Source organism: Barbus barbus (genome assembly GCF_936440315.1).
Source record: "Barbus barbus genome assembly, chromosome: 43".
NCBI lineage: Eukaryota > Metazoa > Chordata > Actinopteri > Cypriniformes > Cyprinidae > Barbus > Barbus barbus.
This window is the reverse complement of record NC_136721.1, coordinates 9,015,219-9,034,421: the sequence shown is the minus strand read 5'-3', so window position 1 is coordinate 9,034,421 and position 19,203 is coordinate 9,015,219. Positions and strand designations below refer to the sequence as shown.

Genomic DNA, 19,203 nt, shown 5'->3' with positions numbered 1-19,203 from the left:
AGGCGGTAACACTTTATTTTGATAGTCCACTTTAGACATTCTACTAACAGTAAGTAACTTTGCAACTACATGTCAACTAGCAGTCATTAGAGTATTAGTAGACTGTCTGTTTAATATCTTCTAACACTTTATTTTTATGGGTCCACAACATACAATATACTAACTATCAGAAACTTACTACTAACCCTAAACCTACCCTAACAGTCTACTCTGAGAGTTAGTAGATATGTAGTTGCAATTTAATGATAATTAGTTGACATGTAGTTACAAACTTACTTATAGTTAGTAGCATGTCTAAAGTGGACTATCGAAATAAAGTGTAACCGGAGAGGCTTCCGTCGGGCCACTCTGCCATAAAGCCCCGACTGGTGGAGGGCTGCAGTGATGGTTGACTTTCTACAACTTTCTCCCATCTCCCGACTGCATCTCTGGAGCTCAGCCACCGTGATCTTTGGGTTCTTCTTTACCTCTCTCACCAAGGCTCTTCTCCCCCGATAGCTCAGTTTGGCCGGACGGCCAGCTCTAAGAAGGGTTCTGGTCGTCCCAAACGTCATCCATTTAAGGATTATGGATGCCACTGTGCTCTTAGGAACCTTAAGTACAGCAGAATTTTTTTTGTAACCTTGGCCAGATCTGTGCCTTGCCACAATTCTGTCTCTGAGCTCTTCAGGCAGTTCCTTTGACCTCATGATTCTCGTTTGCTCTGACATGCACTGTGAGCTGTAAGGTCTTATATAGACAGGTGTGTGGCTTTCCTAATTAAGTCCAGTCAGTATAATCAAACACAGCTGGACTCAAATGAAGGTGTAGAACCATCTCAAGGATGATCCGAAGAAATGGACAGCACCTGAGTTAAATATATGAGTGTCACAGCAAAGGGTCTGAATACTTAGGACCATATGATAGTTCAGTTTTTCTTTTTTAATAAATCTTCAAAAATGTCAACAATTCTGTTTTTTTCTGTCAATATGGGGTGCTGTGTGTACATTAATGAGGAAAAAAAATGAACTTAAATGATTTTAGCAAATGGCTGCAATATAACCGTAACAGAACTATTTGTTTAGTTTCCTTTTTGTCCTTATTTGGTTCTTCCTGTTTTAGTTTCTGACATAGTTCTGTTAATTAGTTATATGCATCACCTGTGTTTGATTCAATTATCTTGTTTTCTCGTTTGTTCCAGCCCCTTTATAAGTCCTCAGTTCTGCCTTTGTGTTTGTCTGATCTTAAGTTAACATATGTCAAACGTGTGTTGATGCTGTTCATTAAAGATTCCTACTTTCGTTTATGCTTTTGTCGAGCGCCTTTTCATCTACAACCACAGACCGTTACAGAAGATCAGACCGACACAGAAGATGGGCGAGCTCGCACAGTTTTTTGATTTGGCTTACGCCAACCGGGACCCAGCAAGTTTTGTGTTGGCTTTTGCGCCTCTCGCCCTCGCCAGCTCTCTTGATGGGGGAACCATCAAGATGCTGCTCGGGCTCAATTACCACCAACAGCGAGAGCTCCCAGACACCTCCGACCTCGATTGGAGAGAAGCCATCATCCGGTGTCTGGAGAGCCTCCGACCCCGAGTCGGAGCCCTACCCACGGCGATGAATGTTCCGCCGGCGGCGAGGAGGATACCGCCGCAACAGGCGATGAACGTTACGCCGTTTACGGCGATGATGGTCCCGTCCAGCCCACCTGAGTTCCCGCTGGTCCCGTCCAGCCCACCTGAGTTCCCGCTGGTCCGCGCTGCAAGAGCACCCTCTAATGTCCGCGCTGAAAGAGCGCCCTCTAATGTCCGCGCTGCAAGCGCGCCCTCTAATGTCCGCGCTGCAAGATCGCCCTCTAATGTCCGCGCTGCAAGAGCGCCCTCTAATGTCCGCGCTACAAGAGCGCCCCTTTGAATCCGCGCTGCCAGAGCGCCCCCAAGTGTCCGCGCTGCCAGAGCGGCCCCAAGTGTCCGCGCTGCAAGAGCGCCCTCCTGCATCTACGCTGGTCCCGTCCAGCTCTCCTTCGTCTCCGCTGGTTCTATCCAGCTTCGCGCCTCCCGTGCGCCCTCAAGTGTTCGCGCTGCAAGAGCGCCCTCAAGTGTCTGTGCCGCAAGAGCGCCCTCACGAGTCCGCGCTGCAAGAGCGCCCTCCTGCATCTACGCTGGTCCCGTCCAGCTCTCCTTCGTCTCCGCTGGTTCCGTCCAGCTCCGCTCCTCCAGAGCGCCCTCAAGTGCCCGCTCCTCCAGAGCGCCCTCAAGTGCCCGCTCCTCCAGAGCGCCCTCAAGTGCCCGCTCCTCCAGAGCGCCCCCAAGAGTCCGCTCCTCCAGAGCGCCCCCAAGCGCCCGCTCCTCCAGAGCGCCCTCCAGCGCCCGCTCCTCCAGAGATCCCCCAAGAACCCGCTCCTCCAATGTGGGCCCCAGAGGGGAACTTTCCCAAAGAAATTTTTTGGGGGGGCCATATAGCCGCAGTTTGTGTGGCCAGGCCAAAGGCCAAGGCCACAAAGGACCCAGATCCATCATGGCCTCCCGAGGACCCCGATCCGCCAAGGCCGCCCGAGGACCCCGATCCACCATGGTCTCCCGGGGACCCCGACCCGCCATGGCCGCCCAAGGATCCAGATCCGCCGAGGCCGCCCGAGGACCCCGATCCGCCAAGGCCGCCCGAGGACCCAGATCCGCCATGGTCGCCCGAGGACCCTGATCCGCCATGGTCGTCCAAAGACCCAGATCCATCATGGCCTCCCAAGGCCCCTGATCCGCCATGGACTCCCGAGTCTCCAGATCCGCCATGTTCTCCTGAATCTCCAGTCCTGCCATGGCCTCCTAAGGCTCCGGATCCACCATGGACTCCCGAGTCTCCAGATCCGCCATGGCCTCCCGAATCTCCAGTCCTGACATGGTCTCCCAAGGCTCCTGATCCGTCCTGGAGGCTTCCCTGTCCTATCCTGGTCGCCCGCCCCTCCTCCCCGATGTTACTGTTACGGTGCGGGACGCATCTTCCGGGAGGGGGGCGATATCTGTAACAGAACTGTTTGTTTAGTTTCCTTTTTGTCCTTATTTGGTTCTTCCTGTTTTAGTTTCTGACCTAGTTCTGTTAATTAGTTATATGCATCACCTGTGTTTGATTCAATTATCTTGTTTTCTCGTTTGTTCCTGCCCCTTTATAAGTCCTCAGTTCTGCCTTTGTGTTTGTCTGATCTTAAGTTAACATATGTCAAACGTGTGTTGATGCTGTTCATTAAAGATTCCTACTTTCGTTTATGCTTTTGTCGAGCGCCTTTTCATCTACAACCACAGACCGTTACAGAAACAAAGAGTGAAAAATTTAAGGGGGTCTGAATACTTTCCGTACCCACTGTAAAAGAAAGGCAAGAGTTCAAGAATCAGCTACGGGAAATAGGTATAGTAGAGTATAATGTTAAAAATATAGTAACGTGGAAATAGTGACCAAGGACGGATATATTTGTTTAGTTTTCTAAGGAGGACTGGACTGGAAGGACAAATTTAATTACACTGAACAAAATTATAAACGCAACACTTTTGTTTTTGCCCCCATTTTTCATGAGCTTATGGCAGAGAAGTGAACATTCAATTCACGGGCAACAGCTCTGGTGGACATTCCTGCAGTCAGCATGCCAATTGCACGCTCCCTCAAAACTTGCAACATCTGTGGCATTGTGCTGTGTGATAAAACTGCACATTTTAGAGTGGCCTTTTATTGTGGCCAGCCTAATGCACACCTGTGCAATAATCATGCTGTCCAATGAGCATCTTGATATGCCACACCTGTAGTGTTGTCACGATACTGGAATTTCTAACTTCGATACGATACCTTGAAAAATATCGATACTCGATACCATTTTCGATACCACGGAGAAAAAAAACTGCCACAATATTAAGGGGTTAATTTTTTTTAATTTAAAGATAAATGTAACAAGTCGAGAACATGCGGTATATTTTACATGAACAAAAAAAAATGTCTTGAGGTACTGCATTTGTTGATTTATTTATTAATCTTTTATTAATCTTAGTTAAATGTTAATTGAAACTAACGTTTACTAATACATGTACTAATTAAAATCCAAAGTTCTATTTGTTGATATTCTCATTTGCTTCATAACCAAAATATTTCCAGATATAGGGCCCTATGAAATCCGTTTTATTTTTCCCCAAATTCCGTTAATTTTTTTTCTACATTAAATTTTTTCCATTTTAATTTTTCTGGACTCTTTTTTTTTAATGGTCAAATTAAATGCTATTAATCTAAAAGCATGTCTAATTCATTAAAATCATGAAAATTATACAATTTAACATTTAATTTATTAAGTGTAACAAAAATGACACGTTTAGGGCCGTATGAAATGTTTTATTTTTTTCTCACCTTATGTTTTATTGTTACCATATTCTGTGTTTTAGCATGTCTATTATTTGAATGCATACAAACAATTTTTATTTATTGTTACAGTAGCCTTATGAAATGTGTTTTCCCCCTCAGAAATTCTGTGTTGTGTATTTAAATTTTACTGGATATCAGATGAAGGCATAAAACAATTTTAATTCATTTATATTTGAATTAATGAAAATTAAACATTTACATTTTTGGCAAATAAAGGGGATTTACTATTAAAATTAAAATATTTTGTGATTATTTCTTTAAAAAAATTAACAGTAGTAGTAAGTAGTAGTATTATGTACATTCTACTAAATAATAGTAATATAGCCTATTTCTGGCACACGGTCTTTAATAGGCTAAGTTAAACCCAACTTTTATTTTGACGGGTTGCCGTGAATACTTTTAAAGTTCTGTGTGTGTATGATATGATGCTAGTTTTACTCAAATTAAATGGTAAAATGCTGGTAAAGTGCCTTTCAGATCAGGGGGCTGTTCCATAAAAGACGCTAAGAAAAGCGGAGATTAAAGTCCAAAACCTGACTTGAAATAACCTAACAAATCAATCGGGACTAAAGCGGTTCCATAAAGCACAATTCAAGTTCACGCAATCTGACTAATGCTATCCAGGTTCAGTGAGTCAGGATAATGTGACGTACACGCTTATTCTGAAGCAGCCCTTAATGTCGATCATGGATCAAATCGATCCACCATAGCAAACAGCGAATATTTGTGCTGTTTAACGCATTTGAAACATTGTGTTTTCCTCAGTGCATAACTGATACGTCACAGGTATATTTTTTACATCTGTAAATGTCAGAAAGCCATGCAAATATATCCATTTAGCTGTCAAGAGTGGGCGAGGCTTATGCGAGAGAACGAGCGCTGCGGCGCGCATGAGCGCTACACAGACGAAGCAGAATAGAATACTAGCGCAAGAATTCTGAATAAAATATACATTCTGCTAAAATATTTGTTGTTGGACATTAAATGTGACACATAGAATTTTACTACATATAAGTGTATTTTTATGATAGCAGCAACTGTTAATCACTAGCTCAAATGAGTTAAATGTGTGTTCCTCTTATCAGTTAAAATGTACTCTGATTTCTATTATAAATTTACATTTTTAATTCAGTGATTTTAACTTTTGATTGTGTTTTTATGCTTTAATGCTTTAAAGAGACATTTTAGATTGTAATGTTTTAATGTTCTAATAACCATAAAAGGTACAGCTGTCATAAATTCAGAGAGAAAGGCATGGCTAGAAACTTCTGATCAACTTCTGATTTAACTATGTTAAAATGTCATTCGCCTACATTTTGGGCACAATACATTAAATACAGTTGGTTGTAGCCTATTTTTTATTTATTTGATTATTTAAGGTGTATTTTCTGTATACTTTTATTTTTGGACCGATAATAAATTAAACTGACTGTATGTGAGAGAGTCAGTGGTAATATCGATGCGTTCCTATTGGTCAGAGTTAGAGGAGCTCAGCTTAGCCTGACAGTTAGCCTGCTCCGGACCAGGTTAGTTTGCCAGCATAAGTTGCCGGGGTAACTGAGTTGGAACTTTTTTAAGTTTGATTTATGAAACCGAATCTACCAAAAATAAGCCTGACTAACCGAAATAAGCCTGGCTTATACTCTAATCTTGGTTTATGGAACAGCCCCCTGCTGTGTTCTTTAACAACCAGAGCAGTCATCTTTCTATTCACTTCACTTTTGCTATTTAACCAGAGCGAAGGAGACCAGTGCGGTCACGTGTGGTGCTTGTCCACGCCCATTGGAGAGAAGTGAAAGTGACAGCTCGGCTAGTATCGGTGTATCGATACTTCGGGAAATTAATATTGGTACCGTTCAGATATTTCAGTATCAATATTTATCGAAATATCGATATTTTTGACAACACTACACACCTGTGAGGTGGATGGATTACCTCGGCAAAGGAGAAGTGCTCACTACACAGATTTAGACAGATTTGTGAATAATATTTGAGAGAAATAGGCTTTTTGTGTTCTTTGAGTTCAGCTCATGAAAAATGGGGTTAAAAACAAAAGTGTTGCATTTATAATTTTATAATTCAGTGTAAGATATAGTAAGTCAAATTGAGACAGCAGATGGCAGTAATGCAACACTATGGATGGCAACTACTTTAAAACTCCAACGAAGAAGAAGAAGAAGAAGAAGAGGAAGAAGAAGAAGACAGCCCTCATTTTTTTGCACCCTCAGATTCCAGATATTCAAATAGTTGTATCTCGGCCAAATATTGTCCTATATCCTAACAAACCATACATCAACGAAAAGCTGATTTATTCAGCTTTCAAATTGAAAAATTGACCATTATGACTGGTTTTGTGGTCCGGGGTCACATATTAAGTGTTTAAATCAAGAAAACAACACAAGGATCATACAGTTTTTATTTCTGTGACTTTATTGCTGTTACATGTCGGGTTTTTTGTTTTCCCCTGTGACTGTTCCATGTCGGGTTTTCTGTTTTCCCCTTTGACCTAGTTCAGTTTGATTAGTCATTGTGTACACCTGTCCTTCCCAATTATCTGCCCCTTTATAAGTTCCTGTGTTTGTTAGTCTCACTGTCGGTTATTGTTTCTATTATTGATGTGTGTGCACTCCCTTGTTTGTATCTGCTCCTGGAATCCTGATTAAAAGAAGGATTATTGTATATCCTCGTCTTGCGCTCCTTGCTCAGCACAGCATCCGTAACAACTGCATTGTTGAATATCTTCTGAATATACTCCGTAAACTAGGGAAATGTTTTGTTTTTAACTATTTAATTGTATAATTTTAAGGACATACTATATGCTCTTAATTATTTTGTATATGCATTATGGTTTTTATTTCCTGTGGTGTAATTAAGGTTTAGGGGTGGGGTGGTATGAACCATTTAAAGCTCATTTGATTAGAAAGAATAACCACCCCACCCCCCTTGTATTAATCAACTGTGTCACACCCTCCACCAACACACACTACACAACACCATCCATTCGGAGCGCTATAGGGGCCCCCATCCACCCACCTATCACTGCCCTGGCAGTGGGGCCCTAGTACTTACTTCTGGTTCCTTGAAGGGTGTCTCATGTGAAGCCAGGTGCCAAATTAAATGAGCCATTTATGCAGAACGCTTTGTTAAAGCAAACACAGGCTTTTGGAATAAAAAAAAAAACATCTGTTTTGATAATTGTTTTGATAAATCTTTAATCACCCAGAACACTCTAGCACCACATCTCCAGCTGCAATAGAGATACCTCAAAAGCGTAAGTTCAAAGACAAAATTCTAAAGATGGCTGATGCGCACTTGATGCATAAGGTCTATAAACTGAACCTCCCTTAATATCCTAGCAAGTAACCATCCAGAGCACCCTAGTGATTTTCTATCGTCTGTCTTACAAACAATAATGTGAACGGCCCTAACCCGTCCCGGTCAGCAGTAATTGTATCTGACCAGATTTGCTGCTCTGCGGCACAATGCAGCAACAGGGAGCGCCCCAAATGGAGGGTGTTGTGTAGTGTGTGTTGGTGTTTAGTGGGAGGTGTGACACAGCTGATTAACACAAGGGGGTGGGATAATTCTTCTTTCTAATCAAATGAGCTTGACTGGTGTATAGCACCCCACCCCTGCCCCCATTTACATATATAGATTTTAATTACTGTTAACACCTGCTATAAACCTTAGTTACGCCATGTGAGATAAAATTCATAACACATTATACAAAATAACAACATACAGTAATTTTTTTAAATTATGGCATACCATTACAACATTTAAACAGTTAAATAATTTACAAAGCAAATACATATTACCAATATATTCTATGATGTAAAAAACTAACAGCACTGAAACAGTATGTGTTGTTGCCTTTATTTAAAAATATTTAAACAATAATATATATATAGAGAGTGTTGAATCATTTTTTTTTTTTCAAATAAACACCTAAACTGAAGCTTTTTTTTTTTTTACCCCTGTAAAGAATTTTGAAAATTAAAGTTTTGTGAAATTACAGTAGTTGCACCTATAGAGGGCATTATGCCTAACCATAATGTTCATTAGCTTTTTCTATTGATGAATGAAATTGATTTAAATAGATCTAAATAATAGATTCTAAAAGTCATCAGGTTAACAGGTTTTGTCTGATCAACATTGCAGTTAATGGAATAGACTGCTAATTGTCTCAGAGGACTCATTGTAATTTCAATCTTCTTGATGGAACAGGGGAAAAAAACACAGAATCCATACATAAAACACAGACATTTTATTAATTTAAAAAAGTGAAAAAAAAGTACAAGGTTGCTGAAAATGTACAAACAACGGATTTTTCCTTTTCTTATAGTGTAATATACAGTTTCTCTCCAATCATTACTTCCATAATAATAATTTAAAGAAATTTCATATGCATGAATACAAAATAATTTACAAATTCACATGCAACCGTACTAATCTGTTAATAGTAAGACAATCTCAGAGTACTGAAACACCAAATCAAAGCAAAGAAAACAGGATTTTCTGGGTGTGTACAAACAGTCTAACATGATAACATTGGCCTTTTGCTGTAGTTCTGAATATCAAAATGATGTAAGTCAGATTTTTCATTGTATGGTCTGTTGTTTAACAAAGGAGATTCCTAACCAGGATATTTAAACATTTATCCTCCAACCGGACTATCCAGTTCACTCCAAAGCTGATATTTGAGCTTGCAAGCTGTTACACCATGCTCCATTTTTTTAAAACTGCAACACAAGGGCCTGAAAATAAACATGATATCCATTTTCAACATGACTCATTTTGTCTTCATTGTCAGAAGGTGGCAGTGAATTATCACATCTTAGCCATTTTGTTGCGAAATACCAGTGAACGAAGAAGCACTTGCTTGAGACATTATATAGCAATAACAATTGGACATAATATTTCTGAACATATCCATGGTGGAAATACATTCTAATCCCAGTCAGATTGTTTGCTGAACATGTTTCCTAAATAAATCTTGGAAATGTCATCAAATGTTTGATAAAATTTCAAGGAAGCATGGCATATTCACTCTGCATCACAGTAGCTACCCAATATGCAAATTTGCTAAAACCCCAGCCAAATATAGTTGTGGACACAGTGAGATTCTTATTTAAATATATACAGTAAATATTATGGATTGCCGTATCCTTTAAACCACATTGAGTTTCATATATTAGAACTGCAATTTTGATTGTTTTTTAAATCTCACCAAATAATATTAAAGGCATCCAACAATCAATGTATTTATTGTTCACGACTGGACATTACTAGACTGACCCAGTCATCATTGACATTCATTTTAACTCTACACTATGGTGTGTTATCGACACGGCACCATCTATAGGGTCACAAGTTTAAAAATACATCAAAAATGCATATGCATATAAACCTGAAGTGCAAAGTAATAATTCCACAAATAATCCACGTTACTCTATGTGATATTCAACTTCAAGAGATTTTCGCAGGCGTAGATTACTTCTCGGCAATTGCGGGCAGCATGCATGCGCGAATGTGGGCTTCCTTCCATGCGCTGCGGCACTCTGAGATCCAGTGGGACACTATGGTCTGTTTGTCCATGCAACGACTGCTCTTTCCCGTCCAACCAGCAGGGGCACCGTCAAGCTTGTTGGGAACGCCACTACGTGAGGCTAGACTGCCTTCATTCAGCTTCTTCCTGCTGAGCGGCGACCGCTGCAGGACTGTCGCCGCAGGGACCGTCTCAGGCAGGCAAAGCTCTGGGCAGCTGCTTTTCCGCTGGGTGTCAGGTGCTGAGGAACAGCATGGGAAGGTGTCGCTGCGTGGCCGGCGCGGGGGAATGCTGCTCCTTCTGGTGGAGAGCGCTAGAGCACCTCTGTGGCTGTAGAGGTACTCCAGCGGATCTGCGGGGCCTGGGATGTCACCTCTGGATCTGTTGTCCTCCTCTGGGGCGGCCTGGGCCTGCAGAAGTTCTGACGGAGCAGATCTGGCGGCATCTTTCTCTTTATGGGCTTGCTCAACTGTTTGGTCGCTGCTTGTGGAGGTGTGGGGCTGTGGAGGTTGCAGATGCTGACGCAGACGTTGCAGTCGTAGGCAGGGCTTTGGGGAATCCAAAGGCCCGATGGAAAGGATGTCACAGTCGGGCTCATGCAGAGGGAATGTGGGCCGGGCCAGATGGCAGATGGAGAGGAAGTAGTCCTGTGTGGTGGTGTGCTGGCTGTTGGTCTGGTTCAGGTCCTGCACCAGCTCCTCATAGCCTTCCCTGATGGTGGGAAGGCCGCGTTTAGCCAGTAATCTGGACCTGGGACGCATGACTGTAAAAGTGGATATAGTGGTTTATTAAATAGATACCTACATGAAAGAAAAATACATAAGATTTCTTGATAACATTTTACAATCATGTCCCATTAGTTAGCATTAACTATACAACACATTTTCAACAGTTTTAATTAATACTTGTTTATAGGAGCATTCAACAACGTCAACAACTGGAGGATCTAGTTGTGAATCTAATCTAATCTAATCTAATCTAATCTAATCTAATCTAATGAGGACAGAGAAGTGCCTGGACATTGGCGATAGTCTATCTATGTAAACTGTGTTTACACCGCTTTTTAAAATGGTGAGTGCCATTGTTTTGTATGACAAGCATTCGGCCAATCAACATATATTTACGACATTGGTAGTTCCAGTTGTGTTGGGTCAGACTATGAAGTAGGGGCTAATTTAGTTCCCCAAAAAGGCTTTCCTATATAACTAAAATTGTTTCCAGTTCCAAACACGCCAAAAAGCGAGTACTACCTCGCCAATAACAAGAGCGATGAAAATGTTCCTCCGGTGTAAAATCCCTAATATTACATCTTTTGTTTTTACTAATGTACTATAATGTATTTAATAATGTATTATAAGTGCTTTAGAAGTATTTTTCATTGTTAGGTCATGTTAATTATATTGTAGTTAACTAATGTTAGCAAATGATACCTATTGCAACTTATTTAGTGTTAGCAATTTCTTTCTATCTAAGCTGTTTCAACATAAGCAATGAGATTAAATGGAGAGTAAAATGGAGGTTACACACTAGCAAAATTTTCACTGGCAAAAAAAGTCCACTGTGTATTGTCAAAATTGTAGCGTACAGCTCACACAGAAGACATTTTTAAACCAAGCAGCTTTCTGTGAATCATCGTGACCAACTTGAACCCGTTGCAAATTCTGTCCTCAGATTGCATGGATTCCTATTGAAATGACTGGATTTCGGCTGCGAAAATTCTCAGAATGGTCTCTTTATTATCAGACTTTTCTCCCTAAAAAGTTCTTTTCATCTGAGCTCTCTAAAAATCAGCAATTAACTTGTTAAAAACATTAAGGTTTGTTACATTAAGTGTTATTCTTTCCTAAAAATCAGTTGAGGACCCAGTCATAAGCAGCGCTGCCTCCACATATCGTGTCATAGACCATTTCTCATCTCTCTGAAAACTTCCATTGAAATCACAAATAAAATGCAACAAATACACCACCGTTACTGATATACAGTACATCTGCTGACAAAAAGAACAGATGCAATTTATTAAAATATATTAAAATATTTTAATATTATATAATTTTATACAACATAATATAATTTAATATAGATTATTATTTATGTATTTGATATGCAAATAACTAGAATCACTCATGACGTTAACTCAAATATTCACATGTTCAAATGTTGAGGTTTAATATTATTATCAATCCTCTTACAGTTTCTATTTTTCTTTATTCATTTTAAGTGAATTCATGAAACATAACCGAAACTCCATTAATTCTCCTGAGCTAGGAAAGCACAATCTCTGAACAATACAATTTTCTCCAGGAAACCACAATAACATATATTTGCAATTCGCAGCAAGCATACAAAATCATTCAGTTACCATGAGAAATACATTTGTAACAGTATTTATCTTTTTAAACCTTAGTTGATAAAAGTACTGTTAACTGTTATGTTCATAATAACTTGGATTCATTAACTATTAAAATAAAAATTTGTATTTTTAAACAATAATGTATTAGTAAATGTTGAAATTAACATGAACTAAGATTCTTACAAACATGTCAAATTCACCAGCACACATACACTTTCACTCACAGACCTCTAATGCATTTTTTGTTGGCTTTGACATTAATAACCCACATTATTGCTTCATTCATAATTAAACATCATTGTTTTTGATGTTGTTATTACCTGCCTGATCATTCCTTATTGATGCTCTGTACAGTAAATGCCAAAAATCAATGTATATAATGGGAGGGATTGGTTACAGGAATACGTGCAAGCCCAGTCTCCATAGCAACGCCTCTTCCCATCACATCCCAGGCTGTGCTCAGATTTCATAGCAATTGGAAAGCACATACACACACACACACACTCACACACACACACCATGAAACAGCTCCTCCCCACACCCCCACCGCCCCATGCCCAAATCATCTGAACACCCCTCTTTATTGTGGCAGACCAATGTAAATAACCCAGCACCGATTCCCACCCTTCCCTATTTTCAACTAATTCTCGCTGCCTAAACCTGTTTGGATTTTCCCTGCCCTCAAATGTTTGTATGCCAATCCATGAAGGAAAAAAAACACAATATACTTCAAGATCAAAGCAGGTCTGTCTTACACAACCCATTACAACGGACATCTGGCTGTTTCTCATGACAATTGATGAATCCCTGACCTTAATCCTCATGAATCAGAGCCTAAAATAGATACATAATCTATTCTGAAAATAAAACAGGAATTGTGTTATATATGAAGACCATGAAGTATGATGTAATCATCGTTCTGGTTTATATTGAGGCCAGCAGTGCATGTCGTGTCCCACCTGAGCGGGGTCTCTTCGGCTGCCTGGCGTTGCTGTGGATCTCTTCTTCCTCCACTCGTCTCGTCTCCTCTTCCCTGCTGCTGCCTCCACTCCCTGCCTCAGCTCAGAGTCTCCAACTGCTGCTACACACACAAAAAAATAATGATTTTCTCCCCCCCGTCTCCCTCCCTCTCTCTTTCTCTCTTGCCTGTTTGCTTGCTCGCCCTCTCTCGTGCGCCTCACTCTCTCTCCTCCCTTGGTCAGGGCTAAAAATAGCACCTTCATTCCCGTCCCTGTGGCTGTAAAGGATCATTTGCAAAATGGGTTTTACTGATGTGGTGGGGAGAACGCAAGAGGAGAGGAGAAGAAGTTGGTAAGACAGTGCAAGGAAAACGAGTTAGACAAGATAAAAACACCCCACACATCTGTGATTCTAAACAGAGTGTGATTGATGCACTGATTAAAAGAGCCCCAAAGTTAAAAAAAAAAACCTGTCCTGATTGATACTGAGATTAAAAAATAAGTTTGTTAGCATTCTGTGGGAAACAGAGTTTCATTCCTGATACCAAAGCAGCAGTTTTATCATTAATAAATGATTTTTCTGGTATCCTGCTCTTTTTTTTATATTAGGGAATAAGCAAGTCAATTTATCACTGATTTTAGAGATATAGCTCTATTTTTTTTTACCTTGGTTCACTCAATGGTGTTCTTATCTTGAGTGAAGAGAGTTGTTTGTACAGCTATATATAGCTCCATCTCCAGGTATATTGAGCCCATGTCCACGTTGTAGTCACACGTCGGAAAAGGGCAGTAAACTTTGAGCATCAATATAACAAACAACACCACCGTACAGGGTCGATTCCCCACATGTGGTGCCCCAAATGCATATAGATTGTATGTGTGTGAATGAAAACTCAACAAAAATACATAGAGAAATCTGTTGTATACTGTCTTTCTCAAGCTAAACAGACTTTGTATTTCCCTAGTAAATGTATCTGCCTGTAAACCTAACTAGATACACAGATTAAAATGTGACAAATTTGTTGCGCAAAGTCCTTTACCTGTTATTGTAGACTCTTGTTCTGTATATTCCACAGTCGTTGAGTGAACTATTGCTGTTATCGGATGATGCTGTCAACATAGACTTCACGAGACTGTCCTGTTTAAGCCACACACATCATGTTCTCTCTTGAAAATGTTTGTTTGACAAGGAAGGGTGTGAGAAAAAGAGAGAGGGAGTGAAAGGGAGGGACATGTCAAGAGGGAGGAGGTTGTTTTGAAGGTGGAGCAGTTTGGAAATCAGAACATTCTACAGACCAGCCCTGTTAAATTCAATATAATCCCATTCCATTTGTCTGACTTCTGGTCAGAGGCCATATGAGAAGCTTTTCAGTCTGCTTGAACAAATTCACTGCATTCATGGCAGTGTTATTAATCATGTCTATTAATATTTTGAATATATTTTTATTTTTGTATTTTCAGTTTTCATTTTAAATGTAAAGTTTTTTTGTTTTTTAAGTCCATGTTTTTTATTTATTTTTATTTCATAATATTTTTTTGTTGTTTTAGTAGACACACTCATACACCTCCCTACCCCCATCCCACGCCTTCGTCGCTTCATCCTGTCAGTGATAACGGGTCCGTGTGTTTGCGCTGTAATGGCTGCTGGCCGGATGGCTGTTTCGTCTGAACTAGGATTACTATGCAAGTTATGTTCCTGTGTTGACTGTGCTTTATGCTGAGGTTTTTGTCTGTTCTCACACTGCACTCTCGTCCAGGAGCATAGTGTGAGCACAATTTTTTTCTCCTCTCTTTCCTCATGTTATGCTGTATTTCTTCTTCTTTATTGCATTTCGTTGCCTTGTACCTACATGTGCAATGACAATAAATTGAATCCAATCCAATCCAATCCAAGTTAAACAAAAGTGATGTTTTTTAAAGCTAAATATAATAACTCTGACTCAAGGATGACTGGGCCAGGTAAAAATTATTCAGGGCTTGAACATAGGTCTCTATGAACACGTGCAGTGTCCTCTTAAAGGGACATTGCTCCATTCAAAAATAAAAATCCTCTCATTATTTACTTACTCTCATACGGTGGCCCATTGTGTTGCGACTTGTTTCCATTGTGTTCTGCTAATTTTGTTGTGTTGTGGCTTGTTTCCATTGTGTTCTGCTAATTTTGTTGTGTTGTGACTTGTTTCCATTGTGTTCTGCTAATTTTGTTGAGTTGTGGCTTGTTTCCGTTGCTTTGTGCTAATTTAGTTTTGTTGTGACTTGTTTTCTTTGTGTCGCAGCTTATTTAAAAAATCACACGAAGTGAACATTATAGTAATGTATACATCCCCAGTTGATTAATTTTCTGAAGTGAAACAATATGTTTGAGAAAAATACTAATATTTAAAACTGTTTCAACTAAAGTCATCACTTCAGGCCAACTGTTATATGGGTTCATGAGAAATACTAATATTTATTTAAAAAAAATTTTTTTTTATTTATACAAATATATATACATCTGGGACGGTGTTAAGTGAGTAAATGTTGAGAATTTCTATTTTATGTGGACTATCCCTTTAACCACCTTAATATCATTAATAAAGACATAATGTTCAAATGGACTACTTTTGCAATAAAAACTGAAAATAAAACTCGAGTGAAAATCAGTGCCTCTGGAAATCAGTGTCTCAAAAAATTCAGGCACCAACAGACCACCAAAGGTGGGCGAAATACAGATGAAAAATCACATGAGTGGAGGCAGTGACTCAACTTCACAGTAACTGTCTGATCTAATAACCCTTTATAAAGTAAAAAATGTACCCATTCGGAAATCAAGGTGTTTTTAGTGAACACTCAGCTCAAATTAAATTAAAACTGTGCCTTCATGCCTGTGACCATTTGTTTATGTGTGGGTGAGTCCAAAGGCTGTTTTGGAAGATGGAGGAAGATGAGAGAAGGATTCTAATAATGAGAATAGTAGTCGGAAAGACAAGGGTACAGAGTCTTCATGCTAAGTAGGTCGACCCGAGTCCAATTAAAGAAGGACAAAATGAGTGACAAGAGGGAATACAGAAGAAGTATGGAGCTTTATAATAAAGACTGTAATAGCACAGACAGTGAGTGCTGAAAGACAGAAAACCATGGCAACACGTGTTGGAATCATGCTAGGAATGAACTGTGTTGGCCTCAATGAACTGCAGTCACACCGAGCTGATATATTCTCATACTCATCTAGCCATCTTCTGCTGACAGCCACTCTCAGCAATAAAGAGATACACACGTTCCTTTCATTTCCAGCACAGAACTGAATCACATATATGATGATTACTCCCATCTGCTCTATGAGGCAAAATCAGATTTGAAATTAATCCATGGCATTTTCTCTTTTAAAATCATATTTTTTTCTTAATATACTGTGGCAACTAACTATAAATATATTATTTTTGTACAATGCATCATCATATAGCGCTATTAAAACATTACAACATGTTTGAACTGCCAGATGCAGCAACAGGGTCAACCAGTAAGGTGAGTTTAGAGGCGGTACTAACTGTTTATTAACGTGGGAAGTTGAAAACCTGTTTGAAAACTGTCTGCTATTTCTTTAGGTGTGGCTCAGAAATCTCTTTTTTGCACTTCCGTTTGCTTTCTGAGCCAACTGATACAGTAAACAGATTAACAAAAACTTTTAGTTTTACAGAACAAAGATTTAGTTTTACAAAACAAATTATATAACAGTTCTTTAAATATATGTGTCATCTGATGTTAATGATGTGGTTGACCATCATAACATATCTATACCATGACAAACACAAGCCCTTGATGCAATAGAAAGTCACCTGTATTTATTTTAATAATCACAATCTATAATCAACAAATCTCTCAAAACAAACTTTGCAATAATAACCCATGTGTGATTAATAATATGCATTGGTTATATGTTACACTTAGCTTACCAACAATGTTTAAAGGACTGCTTTTAAAGAATGAGCTTGAATTTCACATGTAGCCTAATTTAAAGGAAAAAAACAAAAAACCTTAGTGTCTGTACAGTAAATGCATGTTCGAAAAAATTGTGAAGCATTATTTATTTTAACTTATAAATCTAGTGATGTAAACCTATTTCCCCAGATGTGATCAAATACATAAATAAAACAATCCTGTATCTAGCGATGTGACAGTAGTTCTCAAGATCATGAGATAAATAGTAAATTCATCCTAGAAATAAAGTTTTTTTTGTTTTGTTTTTGTCGATGTGCCAGAGTGTTTAGAATAAAATCTGAATAAGCGTCTGTGTGCTTAGATGTCTAATAAACATGACGCAGCAGGGCATGTAGGTGTGCCGTGAACTGGAAGATCTGGTTTATGAGTAACTAGGGTGCTTTCACACCTGCCTCATTTAGTTCGGTTGCATTGCACTAGAGTTCGTTTTCTTTTCCCTCTTGGTGCGGTTCGTTTGGGCAGGTGAGAAAGCAGCAATCGCACTCGGGTGCGCACCAAAAGCGGACCAAACAAGCGTACCGAGACCTCCTTGAAGAGGTGGTATCATAATTCATAACGGGAAATATGTTATATAAAAAGCAGCAGCCAGTGTCTTTTGTGTCTAGCAGTCAAGCGCTTTGAGTACCCATGAAAGCCACTTATAGACTATCAGGAACATTTTAGGGCTTTGGGCTTTTATTTTGTTTTATGAACAGATCTCACTTTCACACCCAAAGTTAAGCTTCTCTGTAGTTGTTCTAACTGATTATCTAATTTCTAGAAATTTCTGTGGTACTTTTTTTTTGTAACTTAGATCATAGATCAATACATTTTAAATCTATAGAACCTATATAATTAATTCTAAATAGAATAAAATAACAAATAGCCAGAACCTGTTAGATCTTTCAATAATAATAATAATAATAATAATGACTGATAACTAGTGAATCATTTATGTATATATGTATGTATGTAATTACAAAAACTACCTAACTCAGATTATCCATTTAATAATTATGGCAGTTCATTTCCGAACTAATTTATGACACTGAACTTTGCAAAAATGTAATATATTCCCATGAGTTCAGAGCTAATTAAAGTGACATTGTAACCTGAACTCAAAAACTGTATTCACATCTGACAGCACATTGAAGAGCATTTATTTTAATTACAGTACTTTTCACATTAAACTTTATAAGCACAAAACTGTGAATATGGTACCACTACTGTGAACAAAAATGGAAATTTAACAAAATGGGAAGTATGAAGTTGAGAATTTTGTTCTTAGTAAACACTGCATAGTGCCATGTGACTCCACCTGGTTAGACAAAGTATTTAAACTTTATAGTTTCTGAACATGTTCATAGTTAGTGTGAACTTTTAGCATATATATATTTCTGTCATGACAACTCTTGGAGGGATTGGCATGGTAATGTACATGACAATGTTAATGTATTTGGTCTTGGCAGAATAGATCTGCTACGCTGCTGCTGTTGCGGCAGAGCAAGTACCTAGACTTGCTACTGCCAATACATCCACAAAATGGTGCTGTGAGCATGTAAGAAACACTGCTGCTGCAAATATAACATACATGAAATAACCCCCTATAGTATACATGAATCACCTCATAGCAGATCTATACAGGTGGAGCTGGGGAAAGTGGAGGGTTTCTGAAGCACGCTGCGAAACTGTTACAACAAGCACTTGTCATATATTTGAATGTTGAGCAGAGCGCTCACTGGCTACCGATACAGGAGAGCACTAATCAGCTGTGCCATGTAGTAATGATGTCATTAGGTCAGATTGAGTTAGACCTATCGGACGGCTCCATCTAGCGTTTCATGCCAGAACTCTGTATTTCTATCATGACAACTCTCGGAGGGATTGGCATGGTAATGTACATGACAATGTTAATGTATTTGGTCTTGGCGGACTAGATCTGCTACGCTGCTGCTGCTGCTGCTGTGGCAGAGCAAGTACCAAGACTTGCTTCTGCCAATACATCCACAACATGCT

The 19,203-nt window shown here is 39.3% G+C and overlaps 1 protein-coding gene across 3 annotated transcripts; it reads right to left on the bottom strand.

Annotated features, from left to right (window-relative positions):
* Window positions 1-8,226: 8,226 nt before the first annotated feature.
* LOC306862158 (uncharacterized protein) lies at window positions 8,227-14,408 on the bottom strand. Of its 3 annotated transcripts, none has more exons than XM_079404826.1 (3): window positions 14,271-14,408; window positions 13,231-13,352; window positions 8,227-10,684 (listed from the first exon to the last, which is right to left on the bottom strand). In XM_079404826.1, the coding sequence occupies exon 3, from the start codon at window positions 10,680-10,682 to the stop codon at window positions 9,867-9,869; it is 816 nt and encodes a 271-aa protein (XP_079260952.1). In that variant the 5' UTR covers window positions 10,683-10,684; window positions 13,231-13,352; window positions 14,271-14,408; the 3' UTR covers window positions 8,227-9,866. The 3 variants fall into 3 exon arrangements, with proteins under 3 accessions (XP_079260952.1, XP_079260953.1, XP_079260954.1); XM_079404827.1 differs by having other exon boundaries at window positions 8,317-10,684; window positions 13,231-13,508; window positions 14,271-14,406; XM_079404828.1 differs by lacking the exon at window positions 13,231-13,352 and having other exon boundaries at window positions 8,317-10,721; window positions 14,271-14,406.
* Between the last annotated feature and the right edge of the window lie 4,795 nt (window positions 14,409-19,203).